The 19,302-nt window shown below is 38.4% G+C and overlaps 1 protein-coding gene and 1 long non-coding RNA gene across 2 annotated transcripts; both read left to right on the top strand.

The window, feature by feature from the left end:
* Window positions 1-6,220: 6,220 nt before the first annotated feature.
* CSN2 (casein beta) lies at window positions 6,221-14,492 on the top strand. Its single transcript, XM_060776217.2, has 8 exons — window positions 6,221-6,325; window positions 7,959-8,032; window positions 9,566-9,589; window positions 10,357-10,458; window positions 11,489-11,524; window positions 13,874-13,900; window positions 14,165-14,197; window positions 14,457-14,492. The coding sequence occupies exons 1-8, from the start codon at window positions 6,313-6,315 to the stop codon at window positions 14,490-14,492; spliced, it is 345 nt and encodes a 114-aa protein (XP_060632200.2). The 5' UTR covers window positions 6,221-6,312.
* Window positions 14,493-14,949: 457 nt separating this feature from the next.
* LOC137097062 (uncharacterized) lies at window positions 14,950-19,024 on the top strand. The gene is made up of 4 exons (XR_010909947.1): window positions 14,950-14,986; window positions 15,688-15,708; window positions 17,312-17,341; window positions 18,530-19,024. It is a non-coding gene; the product is annotated as an uncharacterized lncRNA (long non-coding RNA).
* The last annotated feature ends 278 nt before the right edge of the window (window positions 19,025-19,302 follow it).

The raw sequence follows: 19,302 nt of genomic DNA, 5'->3' as shown, positions 1-19,302 counted from the left end.
ATAGCCACCTGTTTCCCAAAGACTATGCCCCACTGAACTCAAAAGAGGCTTACTCTGATGTAACAGAATGACCACTAGATCTCAGATTTTATATGGTCTACATGTACTTTTGTATACTGCTCAGATTCTACATTTTTGAAATATCAGCGGTAGTGGTCGCGATCTCAGATGAAAAAGACAACAATGTGCCAGTGTTTTGTTACACCACAGTGCCCATGCCATAAATTGGACTGCAAATTCAAAGATACTCTCTAAATTATTTTGCAAGAATACTACTGGACCCTCTGAGAAAACAGCTTAATCAACTGTTGATATCGGATGGCTAACAATGTGCTCACTTGTTAGGTATTTTTGTGGAATTGGCAAATTACTGCCTAAGCCAGGGGGTAGTGATGCAATGCAAACTCTCCCAGTACTTTTCATGGGTTTCACATGCCGTCTTAAGGGATAAGTTAGAACTTACTTTAGGTAGGCATTTGTGCTCTCCAACAAGATTCCATAGAATGGGCTCATTGCTCATTGTGATACAGTGGCCCCTGAGGATTGGTTCCAGGACCCCCTGGGATACTCAAATTGCGGATGCTCAAATCCTGTTACTTGCTTTCATGTAGTAAAATGGCATCCTTTATATAAAATGGCAAACAATTCATATGAATGATGGAGAAAGTCTCGGGATTTGTGAAATGGCAGGAAGCTACACAGCAGTGAAGCATATGAAGAAAGACAAAATCAAGGATTTTTTGTGTGAATGTTTTCCCCGAATACTTATGAGCTGCTATTGGTTGACTGGATGGATGCAAAACCCATGTATATAGAGAGCCAACCTCATCAAACTGTTTCCATTGTATAATGTGGATGCATGTTAAAGGCAAAGGTAAAGGTTTCCCCTGACATTAAGTCTAGTTGTGTCTGACTCTGGGGAATGGTTTCATCTCCATTTCTAAGCCAAAGAGCTGGCATTGTCCATAGAAACCTCCCAGGTTGTGTGGCCACAGGATGACTGCATGGAGCGTCATTACCTTCCTACCGGAGAGGTACCTATTGATCTACTCACATTTGCATGTTTTCAAACTGCTAGGTTGGCAGAAGCTGGGGCTAAAAACGGGAACTCATGCCGCTCCCAGAATTCAGTCTGCCAACCTTTCGGTCAGCAAGTTTAGCGGCTCAATGGTTTAACTTGCTGCACCACCAGGGGCCCATTTTATAGCATGTTAAAATGAGAAGTTGAGTTGAAAGGATTATGGCATGGCATGGCATGGCTATTTGGAGTCAGAATTTAGAAACTTTAGTTTTGGTGACTACAAATCTCAGAATCATTTAGCCAGTATGGCCACTATGACTTTGGAACGCCCTCCCAAAAGATCTCAGACAGGCCCCCACTCTAGCCGTTTTCAGAAGGAACTTAAAAACTTGGCTGTTCCGTTGTGCCTTCCCAGACTAGGAATCCCCACCCCAAGTCCTAGTAGCACCTTAGCATAACAAATTGTCGCTGCACATCACACTTTTAACCTTACGTGCCTCCTGCCATTTCAGCACTTTTAACCCTTGTACCCCAGTGCGCCGGCCGAACCAGTTTTTAATAATGTCTTGATGTTCTGCCATTGTCGTTATTTTTGCTTTTGTTGATTTGCTTAGTTATTGTGGAGTTATGTTATTTTGTTCATTGTCTGATTTGCTTTGTTATTGTGATGTTACGTTCTTATTGTATTGTGTTTGAGGCTTCGGCCTGTGTAAGCCGCATCGAGTCCTCTGGGAGATGCTAGCGGGGTACAAATAAAGTTAATAATAATAATAATAATAATAATAATAATAGCCAAGAAGACTAAAGGGTGGAGAGAGCTGTAACTTTCTCATGCTCTACTTGGGATGAATGTTGAAAGTAGGTGGAGGTTTGAGGAGATTATCAAAATGAGGATGGCTTTTCTAGTTCTAATCTCAAACACTCCAGACACCTGTGTATTGTTTCAATTGTTTCTCAGAGAAACACAGTATCTATTGTTATTTAAGGGAAGCTATCAGTGATACCCAAGCTGAAAAGATTTGAATTCTACCCATTCCACCTAATCTCTTGAGCTAAGTGATTAGTTATAAATGCTGCAGTAGTAGTTTTTGAAACCACTGCCAGCTAGTGGTTTCCATTTCAGTGGAATGACAACCCTTTTTGAACTTTAGTCTGAACTTTAAAGGAGCTATCTACAGTAAATCAGTGTAACCTATCTTCAAAAGTGGCTTTATACCATGGACAGTTCTTAAAAAGTTCAAACTGAAATGCAGGGTGGATTTCCCAGACCCACTAACATGGGAATCATGAATTACCATTATCAGAAACACATCAAGCTCTTTCTCCCAGTTTATTTTTATCACCAGGGGCTCCTTGAATAGAGGACACAGTGGAATAATTAAAACCAATGACATTGCTAACAGAGAATTATGGAGAATCATTTTGGAGAAAGCTGTCTTCTACAGTTCTGATATGTGTACTAGTTTCAGCCAAATAAAAAACAAAAGTAACAATTCTTGTTCATGTATCAAAATCAAAATGCAAAATAAATGTATTACATAATTGTGGATTCCATTTTCACTGCGATTGGCTGCTAACTACGCACAGCAGAATCCATTGATGGTAACTAATGCAACTGTCTAAGTCAGGCATGGGCAAACTTCAACCCTCCAGGTGATTTGAACTTCAACTCCCAGTAGGCTGTTAGGAATTGTGGGAGTTGAAGTCCAAAACACCTGGAGGGCTGAAGATTTCCCATGCCTGGTCTAAGTCAATGGAGCCTGGACAATTAAGACAAAGATGGCTTTGCCTCCTTGCCACAAAATCAAACAATGCCCCCTTCAGCCAATCCACATTTGTCTGTCTCCTAACTTGTAAACACTGCATTACATGCTTCCTTCTCCATAAATTACCTAAATTCTGTTGGCTATTCTCACGTAAGCAGCCCCAAATGCCCTAAAGGCACCAGATCCCTTTTGATCTTGGACACTAAGCAGGACCAGCCTTGGTTTGAACTTAGGTGGGAGGCTGCTAACAAATATCAGGTATTGCAGGCTATATTTCAGAGGAAGGACCTCGCAAAACCACTTCTGGGTATTATTTGACTAGGAAAACCCTACAAAATTTGTGGGCTCATTATAATTCAACCAATGACTTGAAGACTGAGGATCTGTGAAATAGAGTAACAGGGCGTGCCTACAAGTCAGTGTAATGTTAAAAAGTGGCAAAATGGTTTGATTTTTAGATATTTATGAAGTATTTTCAAGCTGTGGCTAGTTAAATCCATAGATGCAGAACCCATGGATCCAGAGGGCCAAGTGTACATTTTCTTGGAAAACTGCAAGCAGTTAGGGACCTATTTTCTGCGCACAAAAAATCTTACATAACAAGAAGAAAATGCTGTAGTTGACATTTTATACAAAACTCATACATTTTGCATATAAACAACCTTTTCTTTTCAGGAAACAGCATTTTCTGCATTTCCTGTGCAGGTATATAATAGTTTCTGTGTCTAATCATGCTGTTTTCTATGCAAAAATAAATGTACAATTTTTCACATAATTAAATACCAAACTACAAAGATTCACATCAGTTAGGATTCTTGTCACCAGATTCCCAATAGTCAATAAATGATTTTTTTGACATTTTACAAATAATAATAATAATAATTTCATATGTCCTGAACCTTTTTAGCCCAACAACCCTGAGAAACATAAAGAGAACATTAGTTGCATCACCACTTTTTGTGACTGTAACCCAGACCTATTAATCCATATTCTGACTCACTATGAAAGGTCCTGTCAATATTAGGAAACTTGACTCTTTTGTCAGATAACCAGATATGGTCAAGATAACTCATAGCGATAAGTCACAAAAATCGAATTGTAAGAAACCCACAACAATTGGGCTCTATTGGATTCACTGAGAGTTACCTACTAATCTTAGAAGATTCACCAAACTAAAGTGGTTTGAACTCTTTTGAAACTGATTTTTGAAAAATGAAGAAATTTTAGAAAAGCTTTTAGGAGCATGTGGCAGGACCAGTTCTTGAATCTTACATAAATATAATAAATCCTAAAGCCGCATTATACATTTCAAAATATGACACTGGAGTTAAAAGCTTATGGGGTGGAGTAGCAAAAGGATCAACTATGTGGTAGAGTCTCCTTCTCTGGCTGGACAGCCATCTGTTGGGAGGGCTTCCTGCTGGCAAAAGAGGGTCAGATCTTATGGTCTCTTCCAGCCCTACGATTATCAGCCTAGTATACTCAATCAATCAATTAGTTTACTGTACTAACCAAAGTCCATAACAAAAAGGTACAGGTGCAAGGTGCACAGAATAGTACCCTCAGAGCAAACAAGAAGCAGAAGATAACAAACATAGCCAAGCTTCATGCTTATACAAAGAGCAAAAACATAATAGTTACTGGAGGAGGGTCAAATTAGCCCCTTGAGTCTTCATACTAGTTGATGGCAATTTTATCTAGCTCTCTGTTTCTGATCTTTTCTTTTCTTTTCTTTTTTTTGTTTTGCAGACAGAACAATGAGAACCATTTTATATGTTAGATAATCATTTGAGTCACTTAGCAAAAACTGATCAGTTTCTGCAAGAGAGTTGCCATTCTCTTTTATCAGCAGGAGTTTCAAATATCTTTCTCTCTGGATCCAACCCTATGATTCTATGAAACCAACTGGAAAACTTGCTTGGGTTCACTCTACTGTTGAAGTTCTTGTCATGGCAGTTAAAATACATGCATTTTTAATTTGGATCTGCCCAAGGCCCTTTCATACTTCACAAAATAATGTAATGATTCTGCTTTAACTGCTAGTTTTGCAGTTTAGGGAGGACTATTTCATATTCAGCCCTTGGTCATAAATGGAGACCAAGTGGAGAGGGAGGCCAGTTTTAGGTTCCTGGCTGTCACTGTTAAGGAGGATCTGATCTGGGGCACCGATATGGCGCACTGGTTAAGAAAGCCCAGCAGAGATTGTACCAACTGAGACTTCTAAGAAACCAATAACTGAATGGAAAACTGCTAGTGACTTTCTACCGCTATGCTATAGTAAGGGTCCTAACCTACTGCATCTGTGAATGGTTTGGTAACTGCATAGCAGCAGATAGGAAGGCGCTCTAAAGGGTCACCATTACTGCACAGAGAATCATTGGTTGCCCTCTCCCCTCTTTGGAAGGACTTTATAGGTCCTGCGGCCTTAAGAAAGCTCAGAGGATTCTTAAGGATCCATCTCATTTAAAATATATATATATTGTCATCTGGCAGATTTTTTTTTCATGACAGGAGCAACTTGAGAAACTGCAAGTCACTTCTGGTGTGAGAGAAGTGGCTATGTGCAAGGATGTTGCCTAGGGGATGTTTGATGTTTTACCATCCTTGTAGGAGGCTTCTCTCATGTCTCCGCATGGGGAGATGGAGCTGACAGAGGGAGCTCAACATGCTCTCCCCAGATTCGAATTGCTGACCTATCGGTCAGCAGTCCTCCCAGCACAAGGGTTTGACTCATTACACCACTGGGGCCCCTTGGCAGATGATACAGGGTGATAAAGACAAAGACAAACAGACTGAGAGATAGCATTTATCCTAGAGCAGTAACTATATTGAACTCCATGGTTTCGCATTAATGTGGCATTGGGGACTGTGCATTGGTCATTGGAATGTGGAGGAATCAGTGTGTTGTTTTTGTGATGTGTGCTGGGGAAATGTTTTAATTTTGTTGTACAGTGTACAATGACAATAAAGTATTCTATTCTATTCTATCCCACTGGCTCACCAAATTACTGACCATAGAATTCCACAGAATGCAGCCATGATAGTTAAAGTGGATTGATACTTCAATAATTGCAAAGTGCAATGTGATCCTGGTTATTCCAACCAGCAGAATAAATCATTTTGAAAACACTTCCACTTTCAGAGGACGCTGATGGAGAAATTTGACTTTAAACACTACAATGGGAAGAAATTCCTAACTTTTAAAAGTAACCTTCTATTCTCTGGACATTTATGGTCTTGCTTCGAAATTCACACATCAGCTGTTTCATGCTGCCAGCAAACATATTGTTATGACAAAAGTTTAGCCCAAGGAATTCTCCTGGTAAACCACTCAAGAAAACCAAAATCCTTAATCCTGCAGGAATTAAAAAGGTTGTGAATCACTAGATCTGTGGGTGTTGCTCTTTTCTTTTCTTTTGAATATGTTAAACCCTTTCCCTTATCAGGATGGTATATAAATACTAGCTCTTCATATAGAGTTTATTGGATCAAACTGACTTCTTGATTCTTCTTCCACTGGCTGTGATGCAAAGCCAAGGTAAGAAAAGGGCATGGGTACAATTTTGAGTAAGTGCCTAAAGGAAGGCACAGAAAAGTTATATTATCAAGCATTTTTAGAATTCTCTGATTTATATGCAGCCTCTATTATCTTGTATGTTGTTTATTTTGTTAACAAACTGTGATAACTTGACCATATTCTACTTTGTCATACACATCCAGGTTTTCATCTGTGAAATGTTGGAGGGAATGAGTTAGTGTTTGCCAATGTTCTCAAAGGCATTTTCTTTGCAGAGGGAGTCAAGTGTATTGTATGCGCCTATTCCTTTAGTTATGAAACAGGGCTTCCCAGATTTTTTTTAAAAAAATGCTATTAGATGGACTGATATTTTTGTATGCGTCTGTGTATATGCATGGGTGTTCTAGCACAAATATGCCTGCCTGTGGTTCACTGTCTTCTCTAATAGATTCCCAGGTGCTTTGTGATTGCTCCCCTATAGTTTGCCCATTTCTTTTCTCAAAACCTCTCATCAGAATTATCTTACAATCCCTTATCGTAGGTTCACAGAGCCAAAAGGAGTTCTCATGCAGGCATTTTGGATGGAGCCACATTTCCATGATCTGAAAATAATGCTGAGCTTTTGTATCAGTAGTAAAATGAGTCTTTTTAATCTTAGGATTAGAGTTTCCATCAGCATCCTTATTCTATAGATTTATGATTAGACTGCTGATATTTGTACTAGACAAGATAACTAAGATTTCAATTTTTGTTACCAATTGGTTACTGTACAAACTATTATTTTTACATCCTGCCCTGGGCTGTTCCGCAAGGAAGCAAAAGACATAAGTTTTGCAAATAAATGCTTATTTATAGGTAAACATTATATGCATGTGAAATGAACAACCAAGTTAGTTCAGACTTGCATAAGTAACAATGAATACATTTGGAACTTTCCAGAGACCACTTCTTCTAAGGCAGTGTTTCTCAGCCTGAGGGTGGTCGCAAGGGGGTGTCAGAAGGGTTACCAAAGACCATCGAAAACACAGTATTTTCTGTTGGTCATGGGAGCTCTGTGTGCCAAGTTTGGTTCAATTCCATTGTTGGTGGATATCAAAACACTCTTTGATTGTAGGTTAATAATAAATCCCAGCAACTACAACTCCCAAATGACAAAATCAATCCTCTCCAACCCTACCAGTATTCAAATTTGGGTGTATGGGGTATTTGTGCCAAATTTGGCCCAGTGAATGAAAATACATCCTGCATATCAGATATTTACATTATGATTCATAACAGAAGCAAAATTACAGTTATTAAGTAGAAATGAAAATAATTTTATGGTTGGGGGTCACTACAACATGAGGAACCACTGTTCTAAGGCTTCAAGGATTACCTTTTCTTTCACCAATCTCCACTTTAAGTGAGGCATAGTTATACTTCACCATAGTTTGCAAATGTTACCATTTAGACTATAATTTCCAGGTTCTCCCAACTGATTTTATGTTGGTTGGAAGATTCAGGGTGTTACAGTCTTGAAAAGTAACTTTTTGAGATTTGGAAAAAGCAATCTGTGTATTCATGGGATGTACAGAGGGCATCTACTGTAGCAATGAGACCAGCTTTTGGAGGTTGAAAAAACCATATGAATTGTTTCTCAATAATATTGTTCTAGGTTTCTCTACCACCATGAAACTGCTTGTACTTCTTTCCTGCATTCTGGCTGTGGCAGTTGCTGTCCCAGTTCGTGTAAGTATAGTGGAGAGGAATATGGGCAAAAGTGTCAGACCAACCCTTACTTATCTCACAGTGACAACATCTTCATAATATAATTTCCCCTGTACAATGAACCCATGAAGAAACAATTTTTAAATGGCATAGAGAACTATACAAAAGAGCTAAGCAGAACAATTTAGATTTCTGTATACCTGGTGTTTGTCCTGAATTAACAACCAAAATATCAGCTCTGCAATGAAATATATAAATAGACATGCCCACTTCTCTCTGAAATCCAGGTAAACAGGTGAGGGCCAGTCCCACCGTTAGGTGAAGTGAGATTTGGAATGTAATGAGAAGACACCAAATTATCCACTATGGAACTTGTTGTTGTTCATTTTCTTGAGGATGTCCAAACTTCTCAAAACATCTGAGTAGTCCTCTCTGTAGTTCTTCTTAATGCATTTGTCACAAAACCACAAAGATCCAAGGCAGAAGACAACAACTGACATCAGTAATGAGGGGAGGACGAACAGCTATTACTGTTGGCTCCCCTGCCTTTTTTGTTCTAACTCTGGTTCATCTCCCTAACCATTCTTCAGTTAGGCCCATGCCTAAGCCAGGTACCCCATACCAAGCCAATCTATTTGTCTTAACTTCCCCCAAAGAATAAAATCCACAGAGTTGGTCTCAAAGCTTCTCTTAGACAACCAACACTGGTGGTGTTGCTTCAGTGTTGCATACATTAAGGCGGGTTTTACTATGGCCTTGATTCTGCTAATGTTTGTTAGGGATTCCTCATCTTCAGAAGAGGAAGGGGAACAGGAAAGTGTTCAGGAGTTAGAATCAGAGGACGAGGTCTTGCAAGTGCCCACATTTCTGGAAAGGAGAAAAGAAACAGAGCAGAGATGCCGTTCAGTTAGAATAGCTGCCAGAAATGGCAAGGTAATTGGGAACTGCCCTAGCACCTCCTGCATGGGGAATTCGGGGCTATAAAATCAGAAGCAGGAGTAGTCAGCTTTTGCTGATAACAAACGACCCTGATGCTTATGCCTTCGTTCTCATTTATACCTGCTTTAAGTCTACGTTTGAGAAACTACTTCTAAGAATTTATTGGTCAATGCATGTTGTTCTTTGTCTGATGTGAGACTGCTGTTTTATTTTGGACTTTATCAGAGACTTGAGTATTGTGTTTGCATTAAGACTTCTTTGCTTTCTTTTGCATTATACAACTCCGTGCACTGTTCTATTATGTTTTTACTGAAATAAATCATTTTTATTTATTTTCAATGTGAGGGGCAAATCAGGACAATGTTTCATACAACTCTCCCAGTTGTGACTGGGACAGTAACTCCAATGTAGCTTTATATTAAATTGGAGCTGCCCAAATTATTGAATCCTAGCCCCCAAATGGTTCAGCTCCTTTAAAGTTTGTATTAAAGCAAGGAGCAGATTCACTATCTCATTCAAGAGTTAATACAAGAGTATTAAAACAAGAGTAACAGAGAGAGAATGAGGAATCAAATAGAAAGAAATGTGCCTAACCCCATTTTCTCTGTTTGACAAAGGTCAGCAAGCTCCAGTGAAGAGGTAAGCCATCTCTGTATTTGAAATGTAGTATGGTAGAAGAAATTTGACATCCATGAATTTCAGGAAAGGTCTTCAGTTTCAGGAAAATGTTTCCAGGAAATTGTAAACATATTTGTACCTTGTCTTTTTTATTTCATTCAGTGTAGTGCTCAGCAAGTAGCAAAATCAAGATTTGCTTTTCAAGTTGTGTTTAGCTGAAGCCATGAATGTAGGACCCATCAATACAGAGTTGGCTGAACATGATAAATACTTCAGCCTTTGAGAATGCAGTAGAGAAGCAAAAAGACATTGGGAAACCCCCAAACTGTGATCTGTTGGGGAAATGGATGTGGCAATTTGAGGGAGCTCTGAGGATCAGATGGGGATCTCAAAGAGAGTTGCATTAGTCCCAAGATCCAATAGTCACTATTCTTCCTTTAAAGGAAACCTTATACCAAAAGCATCGTGTTATTCTAATCTGAATGTAAGAAATGTGCAGTCAACCTTGTTCCTTTATGCTTCAGAGGTTTATGTCTGTTTTAATCTTTCAAGTCTCTGGTTTGTGAGAATTCTCAAATTGCTTTATAATAATGGTTGATTGAAGTGACTGGACTGACCTTTATAATAATGGTTGAAGTGACTGGACTGACCTTGAAGGAGCTGGGGGTGGTGACAGCCGACAGGGAGCTCTGGCGTGGACTGGTCCATGGAGTCGGAGACGACTGAACGAATGAACAACAATGGTTGATTTGGAAGTGTAAGAATAACATTTCTTTCTGCTTCCACAGCGTCGTCGTCCGCCGCCCATGATGCCTCCTCAGCCAGTGTACCCACAGTTTCCGCCTCAGTTTCCATTTCAGTTTCCTCCTCAACAAAATGTTCCTCCACAGGTAAGGTCATTGAGATAGAGAAGTAACATGGTCTATATTTCTGACAAGTACTTACTTCTTTCCCTGTATTATACAGTCGGTCCCCATCTACTGAAACTGGCAATTGTGCTTCAGCTTCTATCACCCTTTGATAAAACACAAGGAAAGAATATAGGAATATCTGAATCACAGAGCTAACAATTCACACATCATGTAGAGTCAGTAAGGAAGAAAGAAAAAGAGAGACAGAATAAATCAAGATAAGTTTGTAACATTCTCAAGATGGATCTGCAATACCATGTAATCCAGATTATCCCATCACCTGCTTTGAACTGGATTATATGAGTCTACACTGCCATAAAATCCAGTTCAAAACAGATAATCTGCATTTTATATGGCCTCACAAAAAATCAATGTCGTATAATCAATATTTTAGCCATATAAGTTTTATAATAATACTAATGGTACTATACTATATCTGTGAAGGTGACTTTGTCATAAATCTGTTTACAATTGGTATAAACAAGGCTATACTTACTACATCTTAGGTTAACACTTGAATCCGCTAATGTAATGTAGTATCAAAGTAGAAATCGCAACTCACATAGTTGCTGGTCCTTCAGGTGGAAAATGAAACCTTAAGTACACAAGTTTGGATTAGATGAACTGTTGCCATACTTACCATATTATTACCATTAGAGAACAAATGAAAAAACTTCAAGGCTTTGAGGAACGGACAACGTCAGATGTTTTTGATCTATAAAACCCTTTGGCTGGTGGGGAATTATGAGAGCAATATATGAAAAATATATTTCCCTATTCCTACTCAAAATAAGAACTTGGTTTTCTGTATCAATCTATATTGCAACCCTCCTCCTAAAAACTCCAAGTAATTTTAATGACAGCTAGCAAAGAATATTCCTTTTCACAGCTTCCATTGATTTCCCATCCGAATTGAGCAAATCATCAAACTTCAGGAACACGGATAACATTGAAAATATGAACTGGAAATAATTAGCATTCTCATTTCATATTCTTGTTTCTTTTACAGATGATACCTATTCCAGTTCCCTATGATCCAGCTCAGGTAATTTTTAAATCTCTTTCTAAATTGCAAAAACAAAAACAAAAAACAAAACAAAACCCATAACCTGTAAAAGAGGCTTTGGATGGCGGGTCATTATGACCTCTGTTATGACCCAACATATAAACTCCCATCATCCAGAGATAAACTTATCCTCTCCACCATCACCCAAAGATTTACAGGACCTCCCTGTCTATTGTCACTTGGATAGTGAAATAGAGTGGTCTTTTTGGCCAGCTCCCACCAGCATGTACCAGCACAGTTAATCTTGAAACAAGCTTAATGAGTGACTGCCTCTTCCCAGCCCATACAATAGAACTAGGTACCAAAAATCACCTGCTATGGTTGATGAGCAATAGTCTAACCTGATATAAGTCAGCTTCCTTGTGTTTTGATCCCACATCTTATAACCTCAATAATCTAACTTGATATGACATGCTGGAATGCAATTACAGAAGGACAACCAAACTGGTCAATGGTCTAAAAGCCAAGCCCTATGAGGAGTGGTTTAGAGAGTTTGGCATGTTTGGCTTGGAAAGGAGATGATTAAGAGGGGACATACTAGCTATATTTAAATATTTGAAAATATGCCATATTGAGGAGGGAAGGAGCAAGCTTGCTTTTTATTTTATTTATATTTTTGCTGCTCCGAAGACCAACTATTACATCACACTAGAGAATGAATCCACTTTGAATCCGGTTTTTGCCTCCTGCAGAATTATGGGGCTTGTAGTTTAGTGAGGTTATTAAAGGCTCCTCCCTAAACTACAAACCCCATAATTGTGCAGGAGGCAGAAACTGGATTTTAAGTGGATTCATTCTCTAGTGTGATGAGGCAGCATTACACAGAGCAATGGATTCAAAAAGAGATTCAGGAAAAGAGATTCCACCTAAATATTAGGAAAAACTTCCTGACAGTAAAAGCTAACTGACATTGGAATAAGCTGCCTTGAAATGTGGCGGAGTCTCATTCCACCACATTTTGCTTGTTTGTGTATTTCTGCATAGCAAAATAGGTTGGACTGAATGGCCATTGTGGTATCTTCCAATTCTTTGATTTATGGTGAAGTTCATCCTGGTATACGCAACGGTTCGCTTTCCATGTCAGCTGTTCTCTCTTTGTTTGCTTAGTTCAAACTTAGAATTATATTCAGGTTGAACCATTAAGGAAAAATAGGTTTAGTTGAGAAAGTAAGGAAGTTGAAATCTAGAGAGGAATCCAGAAAAACTAAGCACTTCCAAACTTGAAGAAACCCTGCCGAAAATTTCAAAAAGTGAATTTGTGTTGAATATTGTGATTTAAAGAGCCTAAAAGCGAACAAACTAATACCCACATAAACACTAGGCCTGGGTAACAACACAAAAATTTGTTTCTAAAATCGATTTGTATTTGGAGGGGGTTTGCGTTTTGATATTTAAAATAATTACAAAATTTTCCTTTGAAAAAGTTCAGTATTTACGAAATTTCGTTAATTTCATTAATTTCGTTTTTAGAATATTTTTTGAATTTTTTTGAAATGTTTATTTATAAATATTTTTTGAAATATTTAAAAATGGAAAATTAACAGTGCTTGCCCTGTTATGGAGCGAACACAGCCACAGGACAGGGACAAACTCACACACACAGGCACACAAGGGTCTTTTCTTTTTTTAGAATATTTTTTGAATTTTTTGGAAGAATAAAAGAAAAATATTTAAAAATGGAAAATTAACAAAAAGCTTGCCCTGCCCTGTTGTAGGGCGAAAACAGGGCAAAGCCTCCCCGCTGCTCCCAGCCCAGGTCTCACAACCGCCCTCGCTCTCCCAACAACAATGAATGAATCAATGTGAATGAATGAATGCAAGCCAAGCAATGAATGAATGCAAGCCAAGCCAAGCCAAGCCTCCCTCCCGAACCTCCCGTCTCCTCCCTCACCTTCGCAATGAGCAATGCGGCCACGCGGAGCCGCTTTTAAAGGGCAGTCCGCCCAATCACAATGAGCCACGGTGCTTGGGAGCGCCGGATTGGCTCCCAGGGCACCCAGCATCCTCCATCCCTAAAACGTCATTTCCGAAACGGGCGGAAGCTCGTAAAAAAGATGGAGGATGCCGTTTCGATATTGAAAAACACTTCCAGGTTTGAAAATATGTTTTGTATTCATTTTGTAATTGTTAAAAATAACGAATATTTAACAAATTACAAAATTAACGAACAAAACCGCCCAGGCCTAATAAACACAACCGTAGAAGGGTTGGCACAGTGTGTTATTTTTAAAAGTCTCTGTAAAAAGGAAGCCAAAGAATTACTTTAACAACATGGAATCCATATTGGGAAGCATGTATGATTGATTAAATATTGTCCCTTCTGTTTAGAATGCTACTGGTGGTTTCCCACTCCCGGTAAGCTAATTCATCTAAGTTATTTTCTTGGCATTTTTAGGCTTCAGTAAGTGTAGTGCAGGAATTTGAGCATGGCTCTGGAGATGAGGGCTTTACTGAAGATAACCCATTCATGGATTAAATTAAAAGTGTGCATGGCACTTTTCCACAGAGAAAATTCAAGTTAGTTAAAATGCCCTTAACCAAACAAGTCCACTACACTTCATGTGAAAATTATGTACACCATCAGTTTGAGCACACATTTTTCTTCTTTTCTCTTTCCAGCCACTTCCTGTAAATCCTGCAGTTCCTTTTCCGGTAAGATTGCGATTTCTTGTCAAGAAACATTTTTATCACCTTAGGTCTAAATCCAAATTCAAGGTCTATAGGATTTATCTGAACACCTGAGTTGTATATTCATGGATCAAATTAAAAATATGTATAATACTCTTCCAAAGAGAAAACAATGTTGAAGGTAATTCAAAAACTGGTATAACAAAATGGGTTCTGAATGCATTATAGGAATGTTGTGTGCCATATCAGTGTTTCCATACATTTACTCCTTTTCTCTTTCCAGGGGCCTTTTCCTGGATTTCCTTTCCCGGTAAGATAGCTGTTTTCTACTCAGCAACATCTTTTATCATCTGAGGTTTCAAGCAAACCTAGGCCCAATAACAGGCATGGGCAAACATGGGTAGGGAGTAAGGCTATGCAATTGCAATCAATTGCTCCAATAATTAAATGTTTTTATTTGTTTAAACAACACATATGCCAAAAGACAATAGCTAATGTAACGAAGCATAAAGATAATGTATTTGTTTTTGCTACTTGGCAAAATATAATTATGAAGACCCACAAATAGCCACAAATAGGAAATACAGTACAAATGGTACTTTCAGTACAAATTATCTACTACTTCATGGGTAGAGAGGAAAGGTTCACAATCCCCATTTGTACAGACACATGACTCACTGTAATGTTGAGATCTGTCTGTTTTGTTCATCAAGTTGTACTGTTGATTGACCTGCACTTTCAGGCTTGAGAAGATTAATTGTTTTTCCCTATCCTTCTCCCCTTTAGGGTACTTTTCCTGGATATCCTTTTCCGGTAAAATCATTGCTCTAAATCATCTTTGGGCTGAAGGAAAACTTAGGCCCTACAGTATTTACCTGCCTTTGTCAGTAGAGTTGGACAATTAGTATTTCCGGAATGAAATATATGTATTGGGGAAAGGATCAAAACAAGAGAGAGATTCCGAAAAGGAGTCTGTTGTGAAGTCAATATGATATGGTTTCTTCCCACATAAATGCCATCTGCAGAATATGGGTTGGTAATGTTCAGTTGAGTAGCAAACATGTCTTTTTGAACATACTCACTCTAAAATACTGGGTTGATGTGAAAATTACTGGGTTGAAATGTGGGAACAATAGAATAACCCTATTAGATCAGATCCTCCAAGTCCATGTGTCTGGCTGTGACTCAGTGGAAAAGCACAGGTTCCAGTTTCAATCACTGATAGGACTGAGCAAGACTTTGAATGAAAGCCTTGAAAGCCACTGTTACTGTGGTTGAGCAAGGGTCAGTGCGGGGTAACTTTTATGTTCTCTAATGAATAACAAGGTTTAGCATACCCTTTCACCTAATACTCTCTTTTGGCTCATATGTGTCATCCCCAGCTGGAGACACTCCACAGTTATGGTTAGTGGGCAGATGAACATTGAACACTTGTTCATTATCCACAGGATTTGATTTGATATTAAACAAAGGTTTCTTCTAATAATCTGAATGTAATGTTTTCTGCATTTCAGGGCTTCCCACCAGTTGTAGGGGTAAGTATTTTTATTTATCCACTAGCTGTCCCCTGCCACGCGTTGGTGTGGCCCACATGGAGGTTCTGTGTGGGAAGTTCAGCCCAATTCTATCGTTCGTGGGGTTCAGAATGCTCTGTGATTGAAGGTGAACTATAAATCCCAGCAACTACAATTCCCAAATGTCAAGATTCTATTTTCCCCCAACTCCACCAATGTTTACATTTGAGCATATTGAGTATTCATGTAGAGTTTTGTCCAGATCTATCATTGTTTTAGTCCACAGTGATGTCTGGATGTAGGTGAACTACAACTCCAAAACCAAAGGACACTGCCCACCAAACGCTTCCAGTATTTTCTGTTGGTCATGGGAGAAATGTGTGCCAAGTTTGGTTCAATTCCATCGTTGGTGGTGTTCAGAATGCTCTTTGGTTGTAGGTGAACTATAAATCCCAGCAACTACAACTCCCAAAAGACAAAATCATTTTTTTGAGTGAAGGACATACATTGGGTTGTTAGGTGTCTTGTGTGCAAATTTGGTGTCAATTCGTCCAGTGGTTTTTGAGTTCTGTTAATCCCACAAATGAACATTACATTTTTATTTATATAGATAATACAATTTGGTGTAACCAGTACAATTGCATTTCAAGTCAAACCATTTTCTGGTCAGCCCACAAGTATGACATTTTGCTGGTTGAGAATGATGGGGATTATAGTTCCACACATCTGAATTAGGAAAGGCTGGTATATGAAACAGAAGGAGACTCAAATTTGATTGCGTGTAAAAAAAACCCAACCCTTTGTTTTCACAGGATTTAGAATATGCCAAATGCAAGAGAACATTATTGCATTTACACTAGAGAATTAATGTGGCTTGACATCACAGTGTGTCTCAATGCAAAGCGTGCTGGTATCTAAACAAACTATAGCTCCCAGGCTTCCAGAATATTGAGCAATGTCCAATGAAGTGGTATAGAACTGCATTAATTCTACAGTGTAGATACACCTTTAGTACATGGAAAGAGCCAATGCTGGCAAATTATTTTCTAGTGTAATCTGGTGGTGTATTTTGAAGAATTTGAAGAAACTGAAGCCTTTGACATTATCAAAGCTAATCCAGCCCAAATCATGAATTGTACAGCTTTTTCTTACATTTTGTCCAACCAAACAGGAGTCACCTCAAAGGCTATGAGCTGAATTTGTCCGTTGAAGAGACCACTTTTTAAACATTGCTAAAGACCTTGCTTTGTTTATATTTGTTTCTGGCATATCCTGCCATGCAGTGGTCATTGAAATCAAGTATATTAGTAAACTGATCACAATTGTCCTTGGTTAAATATAAGAATATTCTTAACTTTAGAAAAGCTATGTAATTTTTTTCACTGATCAAAAGGTGGGATTGTTGAACTGTGTAGAAAAGCAATTTACTGGTCCTTGTAGTTTAGAAACTGGGATAATCAGATGTTTCCATGGCGTATAGCTAAGAAACATGATTCATATTGGGCCAGTGTTCTCCGAAGTAAAACCTACCAATCAGAAACCTTTGGCAACTGCAGCAGGTAATGTTGTGTATACATTAATTAATGAAGAACACTTAATTAAAAAATATTTCTTTTCTTTGCAGAAGTAACATCTCAGCAGATACACCCTCTTGGTATGTACTACATACTTTTTCAGTAAACTCTTTATTAGTATTGTTCACAAATTATATACACTATTGCCTTTTAAATGTAAATTTTATTAGCTTTTGGTAATTACATGCATTTGTTATTAACCATTTACTGCTCATCCAAATTTGGCACAAGTTGAGGTTTAAGTTAAAAGAAACACTTCAGATCTGCACCACATCCCAGGTTTAATTGTATGATTCAGCTTCCTTCGTGTATGTAGTACTCAACCCACCAAATGTTGAGAAAAGATTAAGGCTGGCTGTCCAGGAAATTTTACTTAGAAGCTTTTGTTGAAACAATACAGTATATTTTATTGCTGTCAATGGAGAAAATTAAGCACTAAATTAATTATTGAAGTTGCCGGGTCTTTCAGAATGCATTTTTGGCTAAATTATTATCTTATTTAGAAACAGTAAAGGGGAAACATACAGAAGCCAAAAATTATGGATTTATAACTCTAACAGAAGCTTATAGCACCCTATCAACAAAGCCTATGATGAAAGAACACATATATGAGAACAGCACATCGTAGTGCTGGGCCCACTGGTGGCGCAGTGGGTTAAACCACTGAGCTGCTGAACTTGCTGACCAAAAGGTTGGCAGTTCAAATCCAGAGAGCAGGGTGAGCTCCTGATGAAAGAACACTGATGAAAGCTCCTGATGAAAGAAGCTCCTGCTGTTAGGCCCAGCTTCTGCCAAACTAGCAGTTTGAAAATATGCAAATGTGAGTAGATCAATAGGCACCGCTTCTGCAGGAAGGTCACAGCACTCCATGCAGTCATGTCAGCCACATGACCTTGGAGGTGTCTATGGACAACTCCTGCTCTTAGGCTTAGAAGTGGAGATGTGCACTACCCTCCAGAGTTGAACACGACTAGACTTAATGTCAGGGAAAACATTTACCTTTACCTCATACTGCTATGTACAGTTCAGGTCACTGGTTCATCCACTTCAGTAGTGTCTAACCTGACTCACAGTGGCTTCTAAATGTGTGTATTTTTGCATTTTTTGGAAATGTCAGGAACTGAACCTGCACTTTTTGCATGCAAAATGCACATTCTACCACTGAGCTAAAGTCTCCTTCCTGAAAACAACATGCCATACTGTTTAAATCAAGAAATAGGAAATTGCTTATTGTCACTAAGACACAAATCTGATTTTATATTTTCAAGGTAATGGAACCAAATCTGAAAGATGTCTTTCAAGCCAGCCTGCCTCCCTTTAACTCTTCTGCTGCAGTCTTCAAGACCCATGTGAACATATCTTGAATGGCCCTTTTGGAAACTCCATATGACTGAAAAGAATTTTGATTCATGTTGACAGTATAAAACACTTGTAATTGCTGATACATAATTCACCTAAAGCAATGTAATAGCATCAATTTTTCAACTACATTATATTTGGAACATTAAGGATAGATGACTTAAGGCAATCCTGTATTCCTTATGGAGTAACCTTTGATTAACATCAGCATGGAATATCTTATAATTTCCTATCACTTAACCTCCTACCACATGATTTCCCTCCACAGGAAATATAGACATAAATGCATAGGTTCCAGGCTTACTGATCATAGATCAATTGTCTCACTAATCAAATTAGAATTTAACACCTATTTCATTCCTTGCTGGAAATCATTGCTTTTTTCCTTTTAACAACTGCATAAATAAAAATATATATATATAAATCAATATATGTATGTGTGTCACTTTGAAACTGAAGTTAGCCACAGTGATCATTTCCAACAAAATTTCCCACGTTCTTTCTGCACTGGCATAACACTGGAAGTGGATTTTGCAGTCAAAAAGATCTAAACAAGACTGCAAAATAGTCAGAAATGCTCCCAAAACTATAGGTTTGGTCATTTCATACAGTCTTCTAGCATTCTTCTTTTATATTTATCCAGTAAGTCAAGATTCAAGATGGGCTACCCTTTCTAGGCAAT

The sequence above is a fragment of the Anolis sagrei genome, chromosome 5 (assembly GCF_037176765.1).
Source record: "Anolis sagrei isolate rAnoSag1 chromosome 5, rAnoSag1.mat, whole genome shotgun sequence".
Taxonomy (NCBI): domain Eukaryota; kingdom Metazoa; phylum Chordata; class Lepidosauria; order Squamata; family Dactyloidae; genus Anolis; species Anolis sagrei.
Note: the sequence above shows the minus strand (reverse complement) of the source record. Positions and strands in the feature narration are given on the sequence as shown.

What these genes read in the sequence shown, in the direction of transcription:
- CSN2 (XM_060776217.2), top strand. An exon ending in TTCCCTATGATCCAGCTCAG is followed by an intron (nt 11,525 to 13,873) that starts GTAATTTTTAAA and finishes CCTTCTGTTTAG; the next exon opens with AATGCTACTGGTGGTTTCCC. An exon ending in ATCCTGCAGTTCCTTTTCCG is followed by an intron (nt 14,198 to 14,456) that starts GTAAGATTGCGA and finishes TTCTCTTTCCAG; the next exon opens with GGGCCTTTTCCTGGATTTCC.